The 27,467-nt window shown below is 37.7% G+C and overlaps 1 protein-coding gene and 1 long non-coding RNA gene across 3 annotated transcripts in view; both read right to left on the reverse strand.

Moving 5' to 3' along the window:
• Positions 1-27,467, reverse strand: part of LOC127646831 (ras-related protein Rab-6B-like) — a 169,363-nt gene that overhangs the window by 23,963 nt on the left and 117,933 nt on the right. For both annotated transcript variants that reach the window (XR_007970973.1, XM_052130740.1), the window contains exon 6: positions 5,159-5,252. Coding sequence is in view for 1 of the 2 variants with exons in the window: in XM_052130740.1 (XP_051986700.1) it covers positions 5,159-5,252 (94 nt within the window). In the remaining variant the exon portion in view is untranslated. The remainder of the gene's footprint in view (positions 1-5,158; positions 5,253-27,467) is intronic.
• Positions 17,585-21,263, reverse strand: LOC127646834 (uncharacterized). Its single transcript, XR_007970975.1, has 4 exons — positions 20,218-21,263; positions 19,647-19,975; positions 17,932-18,161; positions 17,585-17,806 (listed from the first exon to the last, which is right to left on the reverse strand). It is a non-coding gene; the product is annotated as an uncharacterized LOC127646834 (long non-coding RNA).

Raw genomic sequence — 27,467 nt, forward strand, 5'->3', positions numbered from 1 at the left:
TTGCCACAATTTTGAAAGTACACAATACACAGAACGCCATTGTATGAAGTAGTGTTATGATTTTTCATCAGTGAAATGAATGGAGTAACAGCCAAACTTAAGTGTAAGCTATTTATTTATGGAAAGGTATGCAAAAAATATTCCGAAATAAGTCTCATGAAATATCTCACCGGTCTCTGTCACATCACTAGATGACACTTTCTGCATGTCAATCATTTTGTGTGTTCTAATAGTGTTGTAGTTGCCATAGGCTTTATGCTATATTCTGACTCATAATTTGTCAGTTGAGAGCACTATTTCACTACTGTTGTATTTGACAACTGTGGAAACATGCTTTGTATCGGTTTCTAACGGTATCAGTGTGGTGTTTTGGAAAGACGGGGCATGGCTAAATCAAAAGCTCACTCTCAAATAGCTAGAATGGCTAAAATTGATAACAGCACCTATAATTAGAAGGGAGTTTCCACATACTTTTAGCCATATAGTGTGTTTCATGTTAACTTTAAAATAGTCAAGCAGTAAACATGAGCTGGTCTATTTTTAAACAGATATAAAAAGAGAGATGGAGTAAAGACTGGAAGTGGATTTCCTCTGGTGTATTGAAGCAGCCCTGTCCTATACATATTAATAGAAATGAAGATCCCCATGCAAGCAGTTCTATTCAGAATCATAAATGTCATGGACTAAAACACCTGCTGATCTTTAAAGCAGACTCTGTGTATAAGATGATAAGATACTGCAAAAAGCACTTAGACAGGATCTGTCTTCTGAAACTTGCCATGCATTGCCAGTAGACCACTCCTACCAAGGCAAAAATTGGCAATGCACACCTCTATTACAGCTATCCACTCTAAAGGGCTGTTCCCAGGAGCTACATAAGGCTATACAGCAATGATATATAGCCCCACTCATATCAAACAGGTCAGTTAGCTTATGTAGCCAGCACCACCTCGTTTCACATCATCAATCACAATGGACGAGCCACAGGGATACAGAAAGCAGTGACCATTAGGCAGACAGGGTTAGAAAAAAAAGACTCATTTTGTTAACAACCTTCAGGCCATTGTTTTTGACAGGAAAGACAGAGAGAGCTATAAAGCATGTTTTAATGTAGCCGAGCCAAAAGCAAAGGAACACAATCCATTCCAATTAGGGAAAACACACACAGACAGACACACTTTATTGCATGGAAGAGAGCCCCTGCATCTGATAAAAAAAATATAATAATAGTAATTGCATCACTTCACTGCACAATAAAGTACTTAAAATGCTTACCAATTATGTAAAAATGACTCTATAATAATTATCCCAACATGCATTAGTAGTGTTACTATGCTACTATGTACCCGGCACCCCACAATTCTTCAATTAATATTTAAGCCATCATTTCCCAACCTCTGTGTTGTAATCAGTAATGTTATTGGAGAAATTAATATGAAAATGTGAGTATTGGTTGTAATCTCAGATGAAATGGAGTTCTTCTACGGTTATTTAATTGTCTGCATCCTATTATATAGTCTATTCCATGTCAAGTATCAGCAATATAAGCAAAGACTTGCGTCCTTGTTGAATGTCAGGCATATTTCTATGACAGTGACACGCTTCTTTTGTATGCATGGAAAATGTGGTTCTAGTCAGGATTTGGATACAGCCTCCGTTAACATAACAGACACATCTTGTTTTATAAAAAGGCAACCAAAGTGATTGTCAGGGACATTATTTGATGTTCCACTATATTTTCCGAGTTTGGACATGAACTTTATTACCACCTGCTAGTGGTAAATGACATTGCTCACGGTCATTGCAAGCAGGGTCGGACTGGCCATCGGGAGAACTGAGAATTTTCACGGCCAGCCCACTGCTATATAAAATATATAAAAAAAACAATGATAGTATTGATCAGGACCAGACCATCCTAAAGGCACATAGGCGGCTGGCCTGGACTCCAACATGGCCGTGCAGACCACGTAACAGAGTGACAATTTAATAAACTTTTATTTTGAAATCGATTACACAGTGACATGGTTTCCATATGTGCATGTTTACTCTGTAACTCGTGTGGACTTTATTATTTGACATGCAAATCACAATAATGGTGACAACCAAAAACAAAATATTAAGTATTAGATGAGCTCTGAATAATCACAAAATTACAAGTAACTGCAAGTTACAACAAGTGTAAATATAATTAGCAAACAGTAAATCTATGAGCAGTATACAGTCATATGCATAATTTACTCACCCAGCAAAGCACTGCCGGGAGCTAAAGCATGGCTTCTTCACAGATCGCACACCTTGCTGAATAATGCTCAGGCCTGGCAGAATATAAGTCATGAAAAATATATCTTTGTGGCTATTTGAACCTTTGAGGCTTACTTTGTAAAAACAGCACCTGTAAAAGCACAGGGATTTTGGGGATTTTTTTCCCAAGAATAATCTGGGGAAGCATTTAAAAAACTGCCTATATATAAATGCAACAAATTCACAGAGTGAAAATATGAGCAATTAATCTGCAAAATATCTGGTGAGGTATGTTTATATTTCACAGTGGGCTCCAACATTACTGGCACCCCTAACTGGCAATGCACAAACAAAACTTTAAAAAATATAAACAATATAATTAAGAGATAAACTCAAAATACCAACATGTGAGAAATACTGAATGTTTCAATGTTTCAATGGAACCAAACAAAATAATTTATTGATTTATTTAAAAATCAATGTCCTCCAAATCAAGGTTTCATAATTATTGGTACTCCTCATTTGGTACTTAGTGCAACCACCTCTGGCAGCGATAACAGCATGGAGTCTTTTACTGTAATGTTTGAAAAGGTTAAGGAACACATCTGGAGGGATTTTGGACTGTTCCTCTATGCAGATCCTTTCAATATCCTTCACATTCTTGGGTTTGCGCTTATCAACTGCCCTCTTCAACTCAGCCCACAGGTTTTTGATTAGATTGAGGTCTGAGATCTGAGATGTCCATGGCAGAACATTGACTTTGTTGTCGCAGAACCATTTCTGTGTATCTTGAGGTATGTTTTGGGTCATTTCTTTTTGGAAAGTCCACCTACAGCCAAGTCCCAGCCTTCTGGCAGAGGCAACCAGATTGTTAGCCTAAATTGCCTAATAATTGGTGAAATGAATTATGCCATCAGTCTTAACCAGTGGCCCAAGACCTCTGGAATTAACAGCCCCAAAGCATCATTGACTCACCACCATATTTCACCATCGGTATGAGGTGCCTCTCCTTGTATGAATCTCAGTTTCGATGCCAAACATGCTGATGCTGCATCTGACCCATAAAATTATATATATATATATATATAAACATTTACACATAGTTATATGGGTAACTGACATGAAATCTTAAGGATTGTCATCAATGGGGGGCCTGGGTAGCTCAGCGAGTACTAACACTGACTACCAGCCCTGGAGTCATGAGTTGGAATCCAGGGCATGCTGAGTAACTCCAGCCAGGTCTCCTAAGCAACCAAATTGGCCCAGTTGCTAGGAAGGGTAGAGTCACATGGGGTAACCTCCTTGTGGTTGCTATAATGTAGTTCTCTCTCTCGATGTGGTGCGTGGTGAGTTGTGTGTTGATGCTGCAGAGAATAGCGTGAAGATTTCACATGCGCTGTCTCCACGGTAAAGCAAGCAACAAGCCACGTGATAAAATGTGTGGACTGACAGTCTCAGACATGGAGTAAACAGAGATTCGTTCTCCGCCACCCCGATAGAGGCGAGTCACTACACCACCATGAGGACTTCGAGCGCATTGGGAATTCAGCATTCCAAATTGGGGAGAAAAGAGAAGAGAATTTAATTTTTAAAAAAGATAAAGGTTCTGCGACTGGCTACTACTGAAGGTTTGTGTCTAGTTACTCTGATGTCACCAGCCGACTGACTGATCTTACTAGAAAGGGGGCTCCCGATCTGGTCCAGTGGATGAAGTCATGTCAACAGGCTTTCGTAAAACTAAAATATTTGCTTTGTAGGGGCCGCTTTTACAAGCTCCTAATTTCTCTCTCCCCTTTATATTGAAGATTGATACATCTGACAGAGGGCTGCGGGCAGTGCTCTCGCAGGAGGTGGAGGGGGAGGAGAGAACGTTGCTGTACATTAGTCGTAAGCGCTCGCTGAGAGAGACTTAGTACAGCACCGTGGAGAAGGAGTGCCTGGCGATTAAGTGTGCCATCCTCAATCTCCCTCTGTTCAGATTCTTCTTGCATATTGCCACCTACTGGGCAGGGAGGAGAATTTATAGTAAAAAAAAGGACTGAAATGTTAATCGGTTTCTCACCAACACTGATCATCTAGCTTTTGAAGATATAGATTTAACCACTGGAGTCTTATGGATTACATTTATGCTGCATTTATGTGCATTTTGGAGCTTCAAAATGGTGATACCCGTTCACTTACACTATGATGACCAACAGAGTGGAGATATTCTTCAAAAAAACTTTGTGCTCAGCAGAAGAAAGAAATTCATACACATTTGGGATTGCATGAGGGTGAGTAAATGATGAGAACATTTTCATTTTTACAAAATGATGGTCTAACTTATTTTCAGTGGTAGCCAACAGCACACCACAAATGCTGTCGATAGAACATAAGTTGTATTTAACCTGGAAATTAACTAAACAAGCTGCAGTTTTAAAGGTTTTAAAGTGATCTTGAAGCACTGTTACAATAACTATTTAATAAAATTACATAAATGTTATTAAAAGGGAGACAATAAAGAAAGAAGCTTTTGTAAATGCTTTTGTACTTGACTGAATAGTTGACACTTTTGCCTTTCAGAGATAGATGAAAAGCTTGATCGTTCCAACAGGTTGCCTGAACAACTAGCACAGTCTGATCAAGTCAGACAAAGCTGACGCTAACATACATAAACACACACAGTTTAGCCCACACAACACACACATTGTGCTGTTCACAATTCCGCCTTATAGAGAGAGAAAGAGAACAGACAGCACAGTTCCGCGTCAGATCTGATCTCTTCCACCTCGGCACTTAGTCATCCTGAATCACGCTTTCAACTGCACCTCAGATGAAAAAATCAGAACGAACACAGAGCCTCTCTCACACCCACACACTGCGCCCGCTCTTTCCGGCTCTTTCCACTGATAGAAGGAGGTGGTGAGGTAAAACTCACTTGTTTGACGTTGTAGCCTGTCTTAGCACTGGTCTCGATAAACATCACGCTCAGCTCTTTGGCTCGCTGCTCGCCTTCCTCAATCGTGATTTGCCTGTGAAAAGAAAAAGATTAATCTTTTATTCCAAAGATTATTTATAAAACACTATTGAAAAATGATTACACCTTAAATAAACCCCCAATGAAACCTGATGAATTAAAGCTGTTATCATAGTCTGTTAATCTGATCCTAAAGCGGTGTTAATAAAAAATGGTCTACCTATTTGTAAAATATTTCTTTAGGAGCTCAATGGTAAGAAGGTTTAGGTGCTAAAACAATTGTATTTTGATTAAAACACAGAAGCAAAAATTCCCTTTTTGATTTTATTGGTGTTGGCTTGTTGTTTCTTTTCTATAAATCACAAATGATAAACACAACAGTCGAATAGAAGGCACAAACTGAATTAAATTACACTAAAATATTTAAAGAAGCATAGCAAACATTATTATTCATATAACCAATGTCAATTTTTCCTTCTTGTATACCTGCCTAACTATGAGGTAGTGACCAAATGACTATGGAGTGAACAGGGTCAGGGAGTAACGGAATAAATGTAACGGGATTACGTATTTAAAATACAAAATATAAGTAACTGTATTCCACTACAGTTTCAATTTAAATTGTTGGTAATCAGAATACAATTACTTTAAATATATATTTAGATTACTGGAGAGATTATTTAGCATTTTCTTGTCATTTGTTTCATTTTAATATTAAATCAATTCAGTTAAAAAACTAAATCATATATTTTAATGATGCGATCTGAGGAGCGTTTGAACAATGGTGAAACACTTTTATAAAATATTTTTTATTTGTCCTTATGATTATTACGAGATGACAGAGGGTGCTCTAACACGTGCATGAAGAACTTTACATTTGAGAGGTTAATAAACAGAGATGTGTACACTCTTTGGGTTTTAAAGTTCAGATATAGTTAAATTTGTGTAAAGCTATGTAAAATAAAATGTTCGCTGTAAAAATAAAATGTTTTGCTGTAAAATATCGAATACATCCTAATACATAATACTAATACACAATACATTTACTGGAGAAGCAACACTGCATAAGATACAAGGCTTTTTCAATTCATATATTTTTAATATGAGTGTATTTTGTATCTAAAGGCAGATATTTTGCACAAAATAATCTTTTTTTGAAGTAGTAATCCAGAGTATTCCGATTACATTACTTATGATTAATAATCTAACGAAATGCATTACAAATGACATTTTACAGTATGTATTCTGTAATCTGTAGTGGAATAAATGTTAAAAGTAACCCTCCCAACCCTGGGTGTGGAGCATTTGGACCAGTCAAATAAAGGTAAAACAGGCAATTAAATGTTTGACTCAATCCAATACCACACACCATTAAGGAATAAAGAAACGGAGAAAATCTGTGTGTAGATTTTCTACACTGAAAAGATCAGCTTAGACCAGCATAGCGAGGGTATACACAGGTTACTGAAGCTGGTTGACCAAGACAGTCTTGTTGGTTAATCTATATAATAAGCCTGGTGAGCACACCAGCATCTAAAACACAACAAATGACTGCATTTTAAATATGTTTTGTCAGGTAGCCTAAAATATGCTTCATGTGGAAACATCTAAATTAACTTGTTTTATTTATGTCAAAAATATTATTTAATCTGACTAAATTAACCTAAAATATTTGTAACTTCATCATGACAAATAACTCGTAAAATTGTCTATAACTTTACCCAAAAAGGTTGTGATTTTATCACACTAAAATCAGACTAACATTACGGATCACTCTATTTACTTCCACTGTACTGTAATTGCCTCACTGTAACCCAGATCTATGCTTTATTTAAAGAAAAGGAGGGGCAAGTCAAAGTTTTGTGTTAATCAATATTATGCCACAAATGCTGTCGATTGAGCTTAACTTGTATTGAACCCGGAATATTAATTTAACTGGTTTGATTCAAACCAAAGTATTATTTAACATCAATGAATCAGCCTCAATACATTATGTTTCACCAACAAAACCACTTTTAAGAATTAGATCAGGTAGAAATAGCTCCTTAAGGGAAAAAAATTTAGGTTACTGCTTCTTACATTGCAGCGTAACTGGTCTTTTCAATAGGGCTTCCATGAAAACAAAGAATAATGGCCAAGAAATTGAGGCCATACTAACTAAGACTACACATTAAAACAAATAATCATTCTGCCAGTATAGTAATAGCAACCAGTTTCATATAACTACCCAGCCTTGACAGTAGCTAAACATGATGTATGAAAACGGCGATAATGGAAATTAGTTTTTTTGATAAAGTGCTTGGTGGGTCCCATATTATGGGTGAAGTATTATCATCAGACAGCACAGGCTCTGAGACAACATCATCAGTCACTGACTCTCTCCCATCATCTCTTTAAACTAATTAATTGATGTTAAAACTGATTAATTGCACAAAAGTAAAGGCCCATTTGCATGGCACACTTGTGACATTAATCCATGTTTGTGCCTATGGAGCTTGTTTATGTGAGTGTGACAGAGTTTGTGAGGTGGCTGGGAGACAAAGATTTCAAAGAAATGAGTAGACTGAGGAGCAAAAGAGATGAAATACTAGCTGTATCTCAAAAGCAGCGAGAAGGGAATAGGATGTGCTGCATTTAAAGCACTGAGCTCTGTCTGCTGGAACTGCCATGATGTAGCCATCTAAACTCTTTTGTTCTCTCCACAGACAAGAGCTTGGAGGCACTACATGAGTTTATTCAACTCCTGAATCACATTCATGGCCCACTGCATCTCAGTGTGCATGACTCATTCTCAGAACCTGGTGCCATTTGTGTCACCAAATAATTAACAATTCTGTTGATATGATTACTATGATACTGAACTAAGATCACATATTTGATGGATATAACACTGTACAGTATATGGTAAAATGCAAAGTAAAAAATACCTCTTCAACTGGTGCATTTTGCTCATTTGCAATGCGAATATTTTAAGTAACATATATGCAGAAGTGATGGCTATCTATGAAAAGCTCAGATTCTAAGCTTTAAAACGTTACCCAATATGCCTGACCTATGTATTCGGAGACTTGAACATTGTAAGCTTAAATTTATTTTGAACATAGCGCCCCTTTTATGGACCTGCCGGCACGTACACAAGTTGAAAAGGATTTAAATTTACATTTCTAAATGTTTGTTTTTCATAACAATATCAGCAAACTAACATGTCCAATCTTCATCATCATAAAGTTTTAATGAGTTAAAAATTAAGCTCTACCTAAAGTGCATCATGTCTTTGTGCTTGTTAATGTGTGATTTATTACAATAATGACAGACTATTACCAGAATTTATTAAACTTTTTAGATCAGTTAAATTTAAACAAACTTTAAACTAAATATGACAGGGTTAAAAAGTGGAGCATTTTGGGTTTGTGAGGAGAAAATAATTGTTAATTCTTTGTAGAGCTTTTAAATAACAGCTAAATAATTTGACTCATTTAGTTGGCTCAAGAACCTTGAAACCCTTAGGGATGATAAAGGATGACAGCAGAAAATGTATTAAGTAAAAGGAGATGAAACAACAGACACCATTATTTATAAAATCTAAAAGGCAAGTGATACAAAAACAATGTAACCATCCCAAACACTCTAGAACCCCAAACCTGACCCTGAAGTACGTCTCTGGCTAACAAATGTGCTTTTGAAGTCCCACAGTAGAAACAAGCTAAAAATTTTGAAATTCATGTCACAAAAAGAAAGACAGGATTAGAAGGAGGGCCGGGAACATGTAGTAAAAGATGAACTGCTAATGACGCACAATGTCTGCCGAAATTCCTATCTTTTTTTATGATAAGAAAACCTTCTCTGTTGCATCTAATGGTCATAAATGTTTTATCCAGTGCCAACTTAAGCTCACAGATACAGCACACACAAATTTAAAATGCAGTGTCATTGAGTCCATATCTGCCATGATTACATTTACATCAGTTATTTTCGATCCTCTAAACTCATTGGACAAGTGGCTTTGCAAGAGTGATGATATTTAGTATAACAGCAATGTTATGCTCCACATTATTATAAATAAACATTCATTCAGTGTTTGCGGTGACTCCCATTCTGTGCATTGCTTGGTGACATGCAATATCCAGCTTAGGCTTTGTACTAATAATACAATTATTTTTATTAGTGGAGCAAAAACAGACCAAAAAAACAAAACAAAACAATAACAAAACTGGCCATACTGTTTTAAAAACTTACTCTACATTAATTTGTAGTTTATAGGTCAATGATGAGGTGCTAATTTTTAGTCTGGATCTATTAATTTATTCAAGAATAGATTAAAATGCATTTAACAATTACTTGAAAACACCACTACTGTGATAAACATGCTGTCCATTTTTAAGTTAAAAGTCATTTTGATATATTTTTTCTGTGGTGTAACTATCCGGAGACAGTAAAAAAACACATTAAGAATAAATAAATAAACGAAAGTCCCATTAAAAGTGGGAAAAGCATAATCTATTATTTTTATTTCTTTAAAAAAAATTTTTTTACCCTTTTAAAATACTGTTCATGTTTTAAAAAAAACTTTGTCCATCAAATCAATATCAGTGTGGTGTAAACACAATTATTATTAGTACTCTGTAAAGCTTTAACCACATATTTAGGATAGGGGAAATAGTTTAAGAATTGGCCATTAAAAACCCAAAATCAGATTTTTTTTTTTTTACATTTAGGAAAAGGCAAATTTTGTTAAAGTCAAATTGAGCAGCCCTGATATTAATGACCCAAATAAATGATACTTAATTAAAAAGAAATACTTTGAAAAATATGTTTAATTTTTTTTGAAAATAATAATTAAGTTGTGTACACTCACATGTATCCAAGGGGCAAGGAAAGTATTTACTTTATTTATTTTTTAGAAAATGCTATAAATGTTTTTAAAATTTGCAGCATTGAGTACACTGATATACAGCACTCTTGATCGTCAGATATTGCTTAAATGAAAAACAATATGAAGTCCTTTTTTAACATTTAAAATAAGGCAATATCCACTGCCATTTTATTGAAAAGACAGGCTGCAAAATACACTACAATGTCTACTTTTGTGTTCTGCAGAAGAAACAAGCTTGGAATGACATGAGGGTGAAAAAAAAATGACAAATTTTCCATTTTTGGGTGAACTATTATTCACTTTTTACAATAACTGATTCGATAACACACTACTATGAATGGTGAACAGTTTTAAATAGGGATGCACATATCCGATACCTGGACCGGCTTGTATACTGAAGCTTTGAGAATGATTTGGTATCGGTCCGATAAGCCCGATCCAAATCAGTTACTGTGTGTTAGTCATGTTCGTTACTGTCAAGCTCCAAAAATGACATAAAAGAACCATAAAAACACCACTGAAGCAGTTCATATGACTCGTGCATTTTATTTAAAGCCACTTGAAGACGTTCCATAGCTCTGTGAATCACAAAAGGCTGTGTTTAATAAGTAAATATATAGTAAGTGCAGTGCCAGCGTGTTAATGGTGCTGCTCTGTTGACACAAACTCACGCACAGGCTGGTGATGCACTCACGGCTATTTGTAGCCTTCACAGCAGTGCACAATATTTGAGCGCTACTCAAGAACAGCATCTCAGATGTAGATGCACAATAGTTCGATTCACAAAAAGACACATACGGGACTTCCTACAGAGTTTAGAATGTCAAAATAAAAGCGTGAACGTTTAAAAAGTGCACAAATTCAATATATTACTGTTGTATTTAAAATTAAAATTTAAAGTCAATAATAATAACATTAATAACAATTTATTATTATTATTATTGCCATCATTAGTAATTGTTTACAATTTATAAAATTTTTTAAGTTGAATGGGTTCCAAAAAATAACTGTGAGAATGAAAAGTGGACTGATGTCTTACAACTAAATTGAACAAAAAAGAGATCTGAATCCTTTAAAGTCCAGATGCAAGTTGAAACATTAAAAAAAATAAAATAAATGATTTTGCTGCTACATTATCCAGTATACTAGTTAATAATAAAGAGTTTCTTAATAAGCTATACATTTATATTGAAATAATGTGTAGTTGTATGTAGTGTTTCTTTACATATTAAAGAGTACTCCCAATTAGTTCCACACAATAATGTAAAGATATTCTAAACTTATTATACAACACTACTATCGGCTTGGGATCGGTATCGGCTTCCGATATCAGAATCGGAAGCGAAAAAGTGGTAGATTTACTGCTACTGTGCACATGGTTCACCTTAACCTTGTAATAGTTCATTTATTAACCTACTCCAGCCTTTCTATACATATACTTTTCCAAACACATTTACATCTTTCAAGTCCATAATAAAAAGATTGCATTTAACACTTTAGATTGATGTACTAGGTTGTGTTGAATGCCTCTCTTTCTGTTTGGTACTGGCTCAAGTGTATGCAATCTCAGCTAAAATCAAGTAGGGTCTCTGGAAGAGTGCAGCACCATCTGTTCCTCTGAAAGAACAAACTTAATTTGAACAGAAACACATGCATTACAACCACATACATATTTCAGATCTAATAGACCAATAATCTTTCGATATCATATGATATACATATTAACTGGCAAAAGAGGTGTCTAAGATTTGTTTTAAATGCAAATATAGACAATAATGTAACATTTAGGATTTGGGGGTGCAATATGTAATAACTACTGAAAAAACAATATTGGTGGAACAATATTGGTGTCCTCTTCATTGTCTATGGTGGTTACGGCCCTGTATACATACACTAACAATAATTCTTTCACGTCACATATAGCAACACGTTTTCTTACAAGTTGTTCACTCCTGACTTAACACTGGGTGCTATGGCAACATCCTGACCAAAGGTTTTAAATATAACCCATGCACACAGACTCTCGCTACTCTGTGACAGAGGATTCGCTAACAGTTGTATCATTGACAGTTTGGTCGTACTATCAGTGTTACCAATCCAATGGGAGTCAAAATGGGAGCAGTTGGAGAAGAGAGGGGCATGGCTATAAAATACTATTGCCGCCATGTGATGAGGTGCACGAAGTAAATAGCACATAATAGCAATAGTCACCACTACTATGAAGGCAGTAGCATGTAGAGGTCGACCAATAGTGGATTTTCCAATACCAATTACTAAGATGGTGGAAAAGGCAATAATCAATTAATTGGCTGATAGTTTTTAAAATCGATTTATAGAATGTTAAAACCTTTCTTAGTCTTCCCTTACTATAATGTGCAAAGACATAGTGGCAACAAGAGTCCGAAATGAATAAAATCCCAGATGCAGTTTACTGTGCAACCAAAATCCCAATAATAATAATTGTAATTTTTATAGCACCTTTTAGCGATTAAGCACAAAGTGCTTCACAAAACATAAAATCAAAAACACATACAGTAAAACCAAAAATATTCACACAGCAATAAAAGTAACACACACAGTAAAACAAATTCACATTGTACTAAATGCAAGTCTATACAAATGAGTTTTTAACAAGACTTAAAAATTGTCACAGATTCAGCATACCTAATATCTCAGGGCAGGCTTTTTCATAATCGTGGGGCCTTCACTACAAATGCTCCATCGCCTTTTGTTTTGCATATGGATCTTGGAACAGCCAACAGTTCATGACAAGATTTAAGTGGTCTAATTGTTTCATAAGGTCTTAGAAGTTCTGCTAAATATTCAGCCGCAAACCCATGTAATGCCTTATATGTAATTAATAAAAGCTATAATCATAAAAAAATGAAGCTTTGGAGCATAACAAGCCGAAAATATACACTTATTTTGGGACTCTCATTTTGAAATGACGGAGACCATACAATGCTATACATTTAAGTATTTAACACATTAAGCTTTATGCTTGGTTTTTATGTGTTACACTGAGTACATTATTATTATTAAAGTATTACACTTAAACATTTGTTTCATAAATCTTAGCTTTAAATGGCCATTACCATGGATTTCATAAATTACTTTTCCATGATATTCCTCTTCACCCACCGATAACAAATATATAAATTAAGCAATATACTCCTCACTATAATGTGCTCCTCATTTAAACATATCAAACTTGGACTTGGACCAAATAATATAGAAAAGCAGCCAATAAGTGCCCAACATAGATGGGAACTCCTTCAATACTGTTTAAAAAACATCCCAGGGTGATACCTCAAGAAGTTGGTTGAGAAAATGTCAAGAGTACTTGTCTGCAAATTCTAGGCAAAGAGTGACTACTTTGAAGGTGCTAAAATATAACACAGTTTTGATTTATTTTTGATTTTGTTTAGTCACACCATAATTCCCATAGTTCCATTTATGTTATTCCATAGTTTTGATGACTTTACGATTATTCTAAAATGTGAAGAAAAAAATATAAAGAATGAGTGTGTTTCAAAACGTTTGACCGTTAGTGTATTTAAGCCCTCACGTTTGCCATTGTCCTTTGTCGAGTATTGTCTTGTGTAACGTAGTCAAGTCGTTTATGTTTGTTATGTTTTGGATTCACGTTTTTGGTTATCACTTATGTAAATAAACTGCACTTGGGTTCTTCACATAATCATCCTCTTCGTCTGCCTGTCATTGCTTGCCATTGCCTGCTAGCTAAAGTTACAGGGGTGAATTATTTGTATATTAATATGTAGTGGTCAAACATACTTTGAAATATGCAAAAATGAAATTAAAGTGAATCTGGAGCGCTTCAAAAATTATGAGCTCAGCACACGGGACAGAATGGAGCACATCTGTTACTCTGAGCACGATATGCAGTTGTGGAGCACAGCACCACTCTGAATACACTGTAATAATTCTTAGACACAATACGGACAGGACAGAGCAGCGGGCATAGACTTTGAAGCGAACAGCTTGATTGATCTATTAATTTAACTAAATTGTTAAATAATCACACAATGTCATATTGCAATTTTTTTTTTTTTTATTAATTGTGCAGGCTTAATTTATAAATGTGTGTGAGCCTGTGTTTAAATGAATATATACTGTATTAATGACCGTTAAGTATGCTACAGTAATAAAACAAAACATTCAAATGTGAATACGCAAACATCCACTACGTCACTAAAATTAAATATGCATGGGATTAGATCCACTACGTCCTCGTGCTACAATCTGCAGCAATGAGTACTTGGAAAAACTTGTCCTTAATACGCCACTGTGGTGCCAACATCACACACCCCACCCATTTCACAAGAAGGAAGCTCAAGCTGAGGTATCATGTTAACTAGTGATCTAGAATATAGAGTTTATATCGATTGTAAACAGCAAGATAAGTCAGCGTTGACAACTCACCAACTGTACCTGCCATGGTGTCCCGAGTTGTCTCTCCACTAACAGCGGGACGATATCTCAGCACACAGTCTATGAAAGTTCACCGAACCATGGAAAGGCATTTCTTTGGGCACCGCTTTGTCTATTGGCCATTGGAATGGATTTGAACTGTGCCCATATTTATTTTATTTATTTTTTCAAACCTGTACCGTTGTGAGCTGGATGAACAACCTGGGAAGTTCGGCGAAACTCCGCCTTTGAAATTGAACACGCTTCAATCCCTAGTTTGGCCAAAGGGTGATCGACGAGCCAAAGGACATTGCCCATTAGCTCAGAGAAAGACCAGAGGCAGCAAGATGAATCGCCAGAAGTGACAATGGGAATGCAACTGGCCCTGTCATGCACTAGCACGCCTTCATTTGGCCCAATATTGGAAACACGGCTAAAATATATGTTGACAGGGCACGTTTCTATATAGTCGCATTTTTCTTTTCATGTCCTCGCTTCAATTTAGAATATTTGATTCATTTAATCAAAATAACCAAATTTGCCTTGAAGCAAGGATAAAAATATGGATGAATATTGTGAAATTGTAATAGTGGTTATTTTATTTCACATCTAGATTCACATAGATTTTTGCAGATATCCAATAGTTCCAAAAAAGCAACTATTGTTGCCAATTAATCGGTAAAACTTATATATCAGTCTACCTCTAGTAGCATACGTTTCCTTCAAGAGACAACCCTGCTGAAAAAAGCAACTTGAATTCCCATGCTGGTTCTACTGTTCAGTATAGTTTCCTTAAGGAAACACATAAAAATCATTTCTTTGTTGCTCGCCAATGTGTTCAAAATGACAATAAACCTGACTTTGAGTCTTGTCTAACACCATGAACTAGCCTTAACCCACACCTTTATGAGGCTCCACTGACCCTCCATGGTGTTATGTAATTCGATCAATCTTGTTGATGACAGTGCCAGTCACAGTACTTTACCTGCTTTCAGCCAGATTAATTAGTTACAGGGCTGGCGATTACAAATACAGAAGAGGAAGAGAGGGGGGAGAGATGAAGGGGTTGATGTACTGTTTATGCCAACAAGGCTGTTCTTTATGATCCCAGAAAGTGGCTCCGGTGTGCCTCACCAATGGGCTGTGCAGTGTATCAGTGTTACGGAATTATGTATTCCTTGTTATTTCTGTGTGTTTCTTGTTGTTTGTTATTTCTGATTGCTCTAAGCAGGATCAGCTGTGGGATGGCTCCACCCCTTTAATTGGCATGGGTTTAAAGCTCCAGCTTCCGCCCTTTGAAGTCGAGCTGTTGCGATTCCGGTCCGGTCGCACTTCTCCTGTCTCCTCTCCAGCTATCAGATCATTATTTGTACCTGATTTAGATTATGTTTTTCTTTACCTCTCAGTGATGGTGTCTTGTACGGTTGACCTGCCCTTTTCTTTGACATCACGTTCGCTCTGTTTTGTTAGTGTACTTAGGTTAACTTTCTGGATTTTGCTTTGGATACTTTGAGGGAAGTTAGTTTGATATTGTTTATGATCTGTTTTGTTTGTTATTTTGGGCCTTGGGTCTTCCTGAAGATTATACACCCACTGGTTTATGTTACTCTGGAAATACTTACATTTTTACATCTGTTTATTTTCTTTATCTTAATAAAAACGTTTATCGTTTTTTCCTGAGTTTTGGGCTCATTGGTTTTTCTTTTGGTCTGAAGACTGGGCGTGGGAGTCATGTTCTTTTTATTTAACCTAGACGGATCGTAATAATCAGTTTGTGTTAGAGAGCGAGGAGAGACTGTGATTGGACTGGACAATTGGTGGACTGAAAAGATAAAATGGCACACTGAAATTTCACAAAAAGTTCCTAAGTATAGAGGGAAATGTCACCTTTGAATCACACTAATCTAATTCTTGATAGACACTGACATACCACACAGACCATAATAAAGTGAATTTATGGTGGTGTATGGAGACCATTTTGAGATAACTAGAAGTGACGGGTCTCTCTCTCTCTCTCTCTCTCTCAGCTGTAGGGTGTCATGTTAGCACAGACCTAATCAGCTTCATTATCTAACAAAGCATAATCTAGCCTGCTACTCTCTCACTGCAGCCACCTCCACCTGCCACATTCCATCACAGTCGTCGTGGAAACAAAACCAGCATAGCACCACTGATCTATATATATATAACTGGATTGCTCAGAATTCTAAACTGCCAGCAGTAGGCGAAGCAACCGGAAGTGCTCTGGCGGCCATCTTACTATTCCCTACTGACAGAGGGCATCGCGGCATGTGCAGCGTTTAACCGCGAAACAACACTCACTTAAGGATGCGGCTAAAGTGCCCACAGGTTGTAATTTATGACTATGTACATATTAAGCACACATTAGTCGTTATCCCCATGTAGAGTGGGCATAACCATCATAATCTTTAATAATCAACAGTAAAAATACAACACCATAGTGTATTAATACCCCTTTTTAAAGCAAAGTTATCCATCTGCAGATTGTTACAGGATGCAATGTTTCTCTGCCTTCATAGTTTAAATCTGTTGATGCTCATTGTTCATAATGTTGACAAATCATCTGCATAATTTGCCAACATTATTAACAATTTTTGACTACATTATATAGTAAATGTGAACTAATTTAGGAGGAGGGGTGGGGACTATGCACATCAACAAATTTTAAAGTTGTTAATAAAAACTACTAGCTTTGTGTTTTTATTGTAACTAGACAGTACCTCTTCAGAATAAATCCAGAAGAATCAAATATAGAAACGTAGTATACACACAAGTTCATATACAGTGTGTGTATGTGTATGTATATATATATATATATATATATATATATATATATATATATATATATATACACATACACACACACATAAATTAATTTACCTTTACTTAATGGAATTATCCATTTGCATTCATTTCTGGAATATGTACATACCAGCTTGTGAGAATTTAATTATTTCAACAATCCCCTGATCTTTTAAATCATAATTAGAAATAAGTTTATTGACATATGCAAACAAGGAAATCATACATATTTATTTGTTCAATAACAAAAGCTTCCAAGTACACAAAAATTGACTTAAACTGAACAATACAATAAAATGTGCAGATATGTGGGAGCAAATCTGCTAATGGATTTAACAACAATCCCACATTATTCAGCTTTCAAAAGAATGGTAGCAAGACATGCCATCAGAGCTAGTGGCAACAGTTCTCCACCGGATAGCACAGTGACACTGGAGGCAGCATCTTCTGATATGCTGGCATTTCAGGCAGTGACGTTCAGCCTGAAACAGAAGACACAGAGAAAAACATCACTGTATTTCTTCCCAGCTTGTCCATGTTCAAAGAGGCTGTGGTGGGGTACATAGCATACAGATAAAATAACTATGAAGATGATTCTGTGCACTACCTGTTTATCAGCACTCAGTGTCGAGAGCTCTTCCCAAGATGAACACACTAATCGACATGAAGTCCTGAGGTGGATTTATAAGACCGTCAGACAGCGTCCTGAAAGTCTGCAAGACAGCTGAGAGATTTCTTCAACAGCACACACTCACAAGGCCCATCTCTGTCCCCACAAAGGTTCTGGATCTACATGGTGGTTCTGCATTCAGGGAACTTGAGGCAAACATGTTCAACCTAGAACAATACAACAATCACATCTTCATACTCAAAGTGCATTGCAGAAAGCTGCACAAACATCAGCCTCCACTTCATTGCCAAGGAAACGTGCTGCATCACACTCCAAACGGCTTAAGAAAACTCTGGGCAAGCTTGTACTGCAAAATAGTAGAAAAATGAAAAGTTTGATATAAAGATCAGCGGCCGGTTGCACCAGCTATACAAAAGTTTAAACTTAGCCTAGTTGTGGCGTAAATGGGCATGAAGTCACAATTTACGCACTACTAAATATTAAACTTCAGTACGACGTACCCCTACGTATAAACTAAATATTTACAGAAGACTCAGAGCAGGTGTAACTGATGGAATAAAAAAGAAGACTGATATTTTATGACATCAATAAGCTCATGTTTTGCATGACAGGCATCAATCAAATAATTGTGATTATGACAATTAATTGCCTGTTTTAGGTGTTTCATAAATATGATGAATAATTACCATACAAACTAACTAATTCATTTATAAAAATTTTTACAAGCTTGAGTCATATAATAAAATAAGGGTATGATTTCCTTTTCAGGCTTCAAAATCATATGAATGACAGTCAAATATAAAAGTATAAAATGTTAAATAATTAAAATAATATCTTAATTATCAAAATATGTTTCTCAAGAGAGCTGCTCTTGTGACGTCCGCAGTGACAGTTACGTGAGCAAACAAGGTTTGTACATCAACCGTAACAAAATCAAATTGAAGTTCATGGATTTTTAATACTTCTGTGTACAAATATGAACGCTGCTTAATAGATCAATGCAGGTAAACGCCATATTATGCAACTATGCATCACTTTACGGAGAGTTAACATCTTACTAGTTAAGACTTTAAGAACAGGTGGAGCAACCAAATTAAGCACAACTTAGTTGCAAACTAACTAGTAGTTACTGAAGCCTTGAACTTTATACCCCAACTTAAGACCTTACGCACAGCTATTTACTCAACCTCATGTCCTTCCAAACCTGTAGGACTTTTTCTGTGAAACACAAAAGATGACATTTTAAAAAATGTTTTTGTCCATATAATGAAAGCCATTGGTGACCAAAACAAGCTATTTTGCTCAGCGTTTACTTTCTTTATATGGAATACAAAATACATTTTTGGGGGTTCTGCAAAAGAAAGTCACATGGATTTGGAAGGACATGAGGTTGAGTATATGATGACAGAATTTACATATTTGGGTCAACTTTTCTATTAATATTAAATGTTATATATATGTTATACTATCTGAAACACAGTAATTTTATGAGACTTACACTGCATGTTGCAAAAGTATCTTCATTGCAAATAAGAACAGATAGTATAATATATTTTACTCTGTTAAAACAGCTCTTCAGTGAAGCCAGGCTGACAACTGTCTCCTCATACAGCTTTTCCTCCTGTTGCAAACCAATTCCAGTTTTATCTGACATTCAGTGCGATGTTTATTGAAATCCAAACGGCACTTACCTTGTTTATCTTCAACAATATCCATGTGCTCCTTTACGGGCTGGACTGGGAAGAGAAATCGGCCCGGGATTTGACATAACTGGCCAAAAATGTGTTGGGGGGGGAGAGAGAGTTCACTAACGCGGCGGCTCGTTTTAGCTTATCGCGGCCGACACTGCGGCCCGCTCGGTTCTCCCGATGGCTAGTCCACCCTGATCGGCCCCAAAGTGCGTCGGTCCACCGGAAAAATGTCCGGTAGGCCAGATTACCAGTCCAGCCCTGCTCCTCGTCTATTCCAACTGATCACTTTATAAATGATGCCCGTGAGCTGGACCGTATTCAGGCCTGCACTGCAAAAAGTACAAATCACACACAGAAAATTAATGAAAGCCCACATTATATTTATCATATGTAACCGGTGTTGATCTGAAATTAGATATTCAACTTGACCAAAAAAGCTAACTTGGTGAGTTATACTGTTATTCGTAACACGTTCAACGTAAACAAAAGCTACAAAACATAATTATGTATTCAGAATAAAAACTTTAAAGCCTGCTAAAAATATGTTTGAAAATGTCTACTGATATCTTACCTCAAGTTTCTTAAACTTGTTTCTATTGAAACATGTGCGCACGTGCGCCGCTGAACGTAATGCTGCTGCAATAAAGAGTAACATAACACGCTCACATTTAGAATAAGCAGGGGGAAAAAATTAAAGTCAAAATAAATAATGAATTACATATTTAGGAAGATTGCATTGTGATGCAGTGTATGCAGACATAAAACATTTTTTTTATGTGACTGGATAGGTAAAAAGTACTCACCAAAACAGACGATTTCCCATTGAGACCCACAGGAATACAGAACGTTAGGGAATACCAAGATGGCGGCGCAGTAGCTTCACTTTTGTGACGTCATGAGCTATCCAGTTATATATATAGATCAGTGCATAGCACTCATATTTAAACACGTGGGTACAGTATAGATCACTATGGTGACTCATTAACCTTTTCATGAGTAGGGTCTAAATTCTAAATGAGGGAGGAGTTGCTACAAACTCGGCGACCTGGGGGCAGCGGGGACTGAGACATATATTTAATTTATTAATAAATAAAATATGTTTCAGATGGCAATAATTATTTTAACCCTAACTGATGCAGTGTGTAGCTTCTTATTTCTTAAACAACCATGTCGGAAGACGTAGCCTGTGGTCGTGCAAAAGATATTACTGCGTTTCAGAAGGGGCAAATTATTGGCCTGCGTCAAGCAAAGAATAAAATTAGGAGATTGGTGAAACCACTGGAATTGGGTTAAGAACTGTCCAATGCATTATGAAAACCTGGAAGGATAGTCGTGAACCATCAGCTTCACGGAAGTATGTGGCCTGAATAAAATCTTGAATGATCATGATCAGAGATCACTAAAATGCTTGAAGTCACATTGTAAAAAAATCGACAGTAGATCTTTCCACACGCACAATGCAACGAGAACTTACAGGATTTGGACTAAACAGCTGTATGGCCACAAGAAAGCCACTTGTTAGAAGGGCTGGGCAATATAAAGAATATTAATGATGTAATCAAGATAATTTTGCTGATGATGTAACATTGCCCAATATCGTCAATATCATCAATATCACGATTATTTTATTGTGCTTTCATTTGGTCATTACTTTTCATAAAGAGCGAATCAGTAGACTCATTTCACAATCCTTCAGGAATGTGTATAGAATGTAAATAGAACAGAAATATATTACTTTTGCATAATGAAAATCTAATAATCAGAATAATAATGATAATTCAGCATTATATTATAATAATCAACCTGACGTGTCCCACAGTGATAATTTATTATTATGCAATGTTCAACTGGGGTTTAAAAAATAAGTCAGTGAAGAAGCTTTGCACAGCAAAAATATTTGAAGGTAAAAAATTATTTTTATTAAGCTACTATGTATCATTGTATATGAAATATAAATATAAAGTGCATATCAATGAAAATGATTGCATTTCATTCTCCCTTGTGTTTATTTAAAGGTGCAGTGAGAAAGATTCAGAAACCCTTGTTATTAATGACACCTGTGGCCATTAAGTGAACTGCAGCCAGCTACCTGTTGCTTGTGCTTGTGCACACACTCCATAGAGATGCAAGCGAGCGAGCATCCAAAACAATGACATAACGTACAAAGAGACTGAACGGGATTAATTGGAATAATACTGACAGATGAGTTAGCATAATTAAAATGACAAAGTTATGATTGTTTTACTACAAACATTGAGACTAAACAAAAACTACTTATCAGCTAACACAGAATACTGATACACACACACACAGATATATATTACTGAACTATACCAGACAATTTACTATTGCACAACTTATGTTGCACTGTTGTATGTTTTGTATGTCATATGTTATACTATGATCAAGAAACCAGCATATTTTCTTACATTTATACTATATACCTGACATTTAGTATAAAGAGTAGATTGTTGAAATTATTTGAAAGTTATGAAGCAAGGTAGCTTGCAATTTGTCAGCATTGGCAGGAAATGTGAAGTTAGCTAAATTACACAGATCAATCCTTATGGCACTATATTTCACATGTTTTGCAGTTATGTTAAGCTTACCTGTCCAATAAGAATAACACCAATTCAGGGTCGGTTTTAATCCCCTCCAGGAATCAAATGCCTGCCGATGCTCATTCTAGTTTTCGCTCGACCACAATCACGTTCCCAATTAGCCAGACAGGATTCAGTAGATAAATGTTTTTTTTTTTTTTTGCTTACTCTGAAGAGTTAGTGTTGTGCTGGGAGCTAGCCGTTTGCTGGATTCCATCTCTAAGATAACATTACCTAGTGTTGCAGGCTGTCTGTTGATGCTGTTGAATAGCGGAAGAGAAGCTATTACTGTCTGAGGCTCCCGGAAGCGCACATAAACGTCACATCCTTTGGATTTTCCTGGAAAAACCGACCCTCTCCCTTCACATGATTTACCCTATTCCAAAGCGATGGGCACGCCAGGGTAATAAGGGAAGCACATGAAGCGATGCAGCCATCATGCATAGTGCCCACTGTACAAGCCTCTGGGGGTAGTTTTATGATCTGGGTTTGCTTCAATTGGTCAGGTCTAGGCTCAGCAACATTATGCAGCAGTAAAATGAAGTCAGCTGACTACTTGAATGTACTAAATGACCAGGTTATCCCATCAAAGGATTTTTTCTTTCATGATGGTACAGGCATATTCCAGGTCGACAATGCCAAGATTCATCAGGCTCAAATTGTGAAAGAGCCGTTCAAGGAGCAAGAGGAATCATTTACACATATGAATTGGCCACCAGAGTCCTGACCTTAACCCTATTGAAAGCCTTTGGCATGTGCTGAAGCAGACTTTACGGAGTGGTTCAACTATTCTGTCATCAATACATGATCTCGGCCAAAAACGAACGCAACTCTGCATGGAAATATATGTTGTGATGTTGCATGAGTTTGTAGAAACAATGCTACAATGAATGCATATTGTAATCAAAGTTAAAGGCGGTCCAACAAAATATTAGAGTATGCAACTTTATTTGGGCCAGGCAGTGTATTAAAATGAATTAAAAGAAATGTAGGTAAAAGTCAAGAGACTAATTTAATATAATGATAATTAATAAAAAATTTAATAGATCAATGAAATGCTAGTTTAAAAAGATTTGGCTTCAAATGCTTTCTAAAAATGTAAATGCTTGGTGCTTGTCTAATTTCAGCTGGTAAAGCATTTCAGATTTTTGCTGCATAATGGCTAAAAGCGGATTCATCAGATCTCTAAAAATGTACAATACGTTATGTAAGAAACTCTGCATGGGAAGACCTCAAACTGCGAGATGGAACATCATATGTAATGTATGAAATGTATGACAGTGTTAAGGCACTACGTGCTTTAAAAAAATAAACCTTAAAATAACCTTAAAATCAATGCTGTACTTAAGATGTAACCAATGTAAATGAGCTAAAACTGGTGTAATGTGATCTCTCTTCCTGGATCATGTAAGCACTCTGGCTGCAGCATTCTGCACCAGATGCAGTCTCTCTATCCAACTCTTAGGTAAGCTAGTATAAAGTGGTTTACAATAGTAAATGCGAGAACAAATAAAAGCATTAAATTTTTTCAGATCATTAAGTAAAACAAAGGGTTGAATTCGTGCGATATTTCTAAGATTATATAAACAGGTCTTAGTAACATAATTTATATGAGACTTAAAATTCAGATCGGAGTCTAGAATGACACCAAGGTTCTTTACCTATGTCTTTGATTGCAAAGCCAGAGTACTTAATGCAGTTTCAATTCAATTATGTTGATAAACCATTGCTATTAAGAGTTCTTGGTACAGGGAAGTTAAGTGATACATGGTTTGTCCATAATATTTATGTGTCCAATAACATATTATGCATAATAACCATTATTATTGAATTTCTACTTCTATGTCATCACTCATCACTAAAATCTTAAGGTGAACAGCTTGCTTTTCAAGACTAATATAGTGCATAGTCACATAGTCAACAAAGAATTCAAATAATTATTTATTATCATTATTATTTGCAGTATACACCAGCCTAAGTTTCTACAATTAAGAAACTTTAAGTTTAAAATGAATTTTTATGTAATCTAAGTGATTAATTTATGCTGTAGGTAAACCTAACCTGTTTACTCAAAAGGAAAAAGTGTAAATATTGGCTAAAAATATCAGTCAAACCAATTATTGCTCTCTTTTCTAATACCCGTTCTTGTTTCTAATAAAATGTTCTAGTTCTAATAAATGTTCAGTCTTTCCAAGTCTCATAAGAGTAAGAGTTGTACATTTAAATTAGTATGGATAACCTGGCTCATGAGGTGAAATGGAGGATGAAAACTATAGAGGGAAGTTATTATTGTAGAGGAGGAGGACAAACATTGACCTCCCTCTGGGAAACACACAGTAAAAGAGAGAAAATGACAGAAACAAAAAGAGACAGAGAGAGATTTATTTATCTCTGAGCTTTCAGGACTCAGGAATAAAAGGAATGAGCAAATAAAGCATAAAATGGCCAAATCATTCAAAATGTTAATTAATTTGATGAACATGTACCTCTGATCTGTTAGCTGTGGTGAAGCATTTGACATTGAAATCTCATATTCATGAAAGTGATTCAACACATATATGTCCTAATCCATATGCTTCTTTCCTTCTAATTTTAAGTGAGCTTGTAAATAAAACCAATAAAATGCATGTTTTTTTTTAAAAAAACGTCATGTGTAAACTCCTTTCCCTGATGGAGGGAACGAGATGCTGTATCGATGAGTTGACACTAGGGGGTTCACTCTTGGGAGCCCAGACATCTCTGATATTTGAGAAAAGGACAATGAGAATCGGCATGTGAAATTTGCATGCCACTTGCAAACACACACTCGCACTGAGGAGCCGAGCCAGAGACCCGGCCATTTCAGCGGTTGGTTCAGTGTTGTGGCAAGAGGGACACAACGTCTCATTCCTTCCATCAGGGAATGGATGTTACATCAGTAACCATGGCATTCCTTATCTGTCAAACACTCAACGTTGTGTCAATGAGTTGACACTAGGGGTCCCAATGGAAAACGCCACATGCTGGGCATTGTATGCCATAGTGATGGCATCGATGACCCAGTGAGCGATCCTCTGTTTGGAAACAGTGCTTCCTTTCTGCTGTCCACCGAAGCAGACAAAGAGCTGCTCGGAGCTTATAAAGCTCTGCATGTGATCCAAATAGATGCAAAGAGCATGCACCGGACACAGCAATGCCAAGGCTGGGTCTGCCGCCTCCTGCTGCAGCACTTGCAGGTTCACCACCTGATCCCTGAAAGGGGTCATGGGAACCTTGGGCACGTTGCCCGGTCGGGGTCTCAGGATGACGTGAGAGTAAGCCGGACCGAACTCCAGGCACAGTTCGCTGACAGAGAACGCCTGCAGGTCCCCTACCCTCTTGATGGAGGTGAGCGTCGTCAGGAGGGCGGTCTTTAGAGAGAGCGCTTTTAACTCAGCTGACTCAAGGGGCTTGAAGGGAGCTCCCCGAAGGCCCACAGAGAGGTCCCATGAGGGAACGAGGTGCGGCCTGGGGGTTTGGGGGGGTGGTGGTTAACCTCCTCACGCCTCTCAGGAACCTGTTGATCAAATTGTGCTTTTCCTAAATACTTACCGTACACTGCATCGTGATACCCCGATACAGCGGCCACATACACTTTCAAGGTAGAGGGGGACAGCCTTCCCTCCAACTTCTCTTGCAGGAAGGAAAGCACTGTGATCCTACTGTGCATCTCTGGGGGTCTTTGCCTTGGGAAGAACACCACTTAGCAAACAGACGCCACTTCAGGCCATATAGGCGCCTCGTTGAGGGGGCCCTGGCCTGAGTGATTGTGTCTACCACTGCAGGTAGTAGGGGCCAGACATGGAGATTCCAGAGGTCCGGTTCAAGGTGCCAGATGGTGCCCCGTCCCTGAGAAAGAAGGTCCTTCTTCAAGTTAAGGGGGGGGGGCTGTCGTGAGGAGCATGAGGTCCGAGAACCAAGTCCGGGAGGGCCAGTAAGGGGCCACTAAGAGGATCTGCTCCTCGTCCTCCCTGACTTTGCACAATGTCTGTGCAAGTAGGCTCACTGGGGGGAGATGCATATTTGCATAGCCCCAGGGGCCAGCTGTGTGCCAGGGCATCTGTGCCGAGGGGAGCCTCAGTAAGAGAGTACCAAAGCAGGCAGTGGGAGGATTCAGATCAGCTGGACCGCCTGAGGGTGGAGTCTCCACTCTCACCTGAGCGAAACCTGCCGAGACAGTGTGTCCACTGTGCTGTTGAGGTGGCCCGGGATGCGAGTGGTCCGCAGCGACTTGAGCTGCCACTGACTCCAAAGGAGACGACGGGCGAGTTGTGACATTCGACGAGAGTGTAGGCCGCCTTGGTGATTGATCTGTCCGGACCAACACATGCTTGCCCAGGATCAATGGCAATAGCCTCCTCAGGGTCCCTGAAGTGGTCTCATATGCATCAACCCGAGCGGCGTGACCGTCGCTGGGGATGCCATATGCTCCATGAGCCTCTGAAAGGATTTCAGTGGGCACAGACGCACCGCAATCGCTTGTTCCACTTGGGGAATCGACGAATAGCCCCTTGCCGCCCTGCCATCGAGGGTAGTGAGAGCAGAGGAGTGTACAAATCATCGCGCGGGCAGTAAAGATGGTTGCCACGAACGCGTGAGCTCATCATGCACGTCCGAGAAAAAAATAACGGGGCAGAGCGTGGCCGTGAATGACGCTCTGGCCCCAGGAACCAATCATCGAGCCACGAGGGTTCGGGGGGGAGTGGAGGGTTCCACTCCAGCCCAACACTCTCAGCTGCCCGGGTAAGCATGGCTGTCAGCTCCGCGATTGGCCTGCAACTGAGCTGCCGCGACCGGAGGGTGGGAGTCCAGCCGAGTCCTCAGCATCAGACATGACGAGCCCGCTCTTCGATGCTGTGATCGATCACTAATCTTCGTGAGCGAAGCTCGAATGAGATTGCGGTCCCGCGAATGGGTGGGAGGAGTGTAAGGGAATACCCGGCGGAGAAGCTCCCATTGATGTCCCCATATTGGCCCCAGTGTTAACCAACCCCGCCTCATACCCGTAGGGTAGAAGGACCGAGCTGGGGAGCTGCTGGGGTGGCTTGCCCTCTTACTGAAGGTGAGCCACGACCGGAAATATTTTTTTAAACAAAAATTAAGTATCACAAAAGTAAAATAAAGTATCGAGAGAAAAAAAGAAAGTTTTGCAAACAAAAATAAAGAATTGCAAAATATAAATAAAATATAGCAAAAACCAAGA

This window comes from Xyrauchen texanus, chromosome 7, assembly GCF_025860055.1.
Source record: "Xyrauchen texanus isolate HMW12.3.18 chromosome 7, RBS_HiC_50CHRs, whole genome shotgun sequence".
Taxonomy (NCBI): Eukaryota; Metazoa; Chordata; class Actinopteri; order Cypriniformes; family Catostomidae; genus Xyrauchen; species Xyrauchen texanus.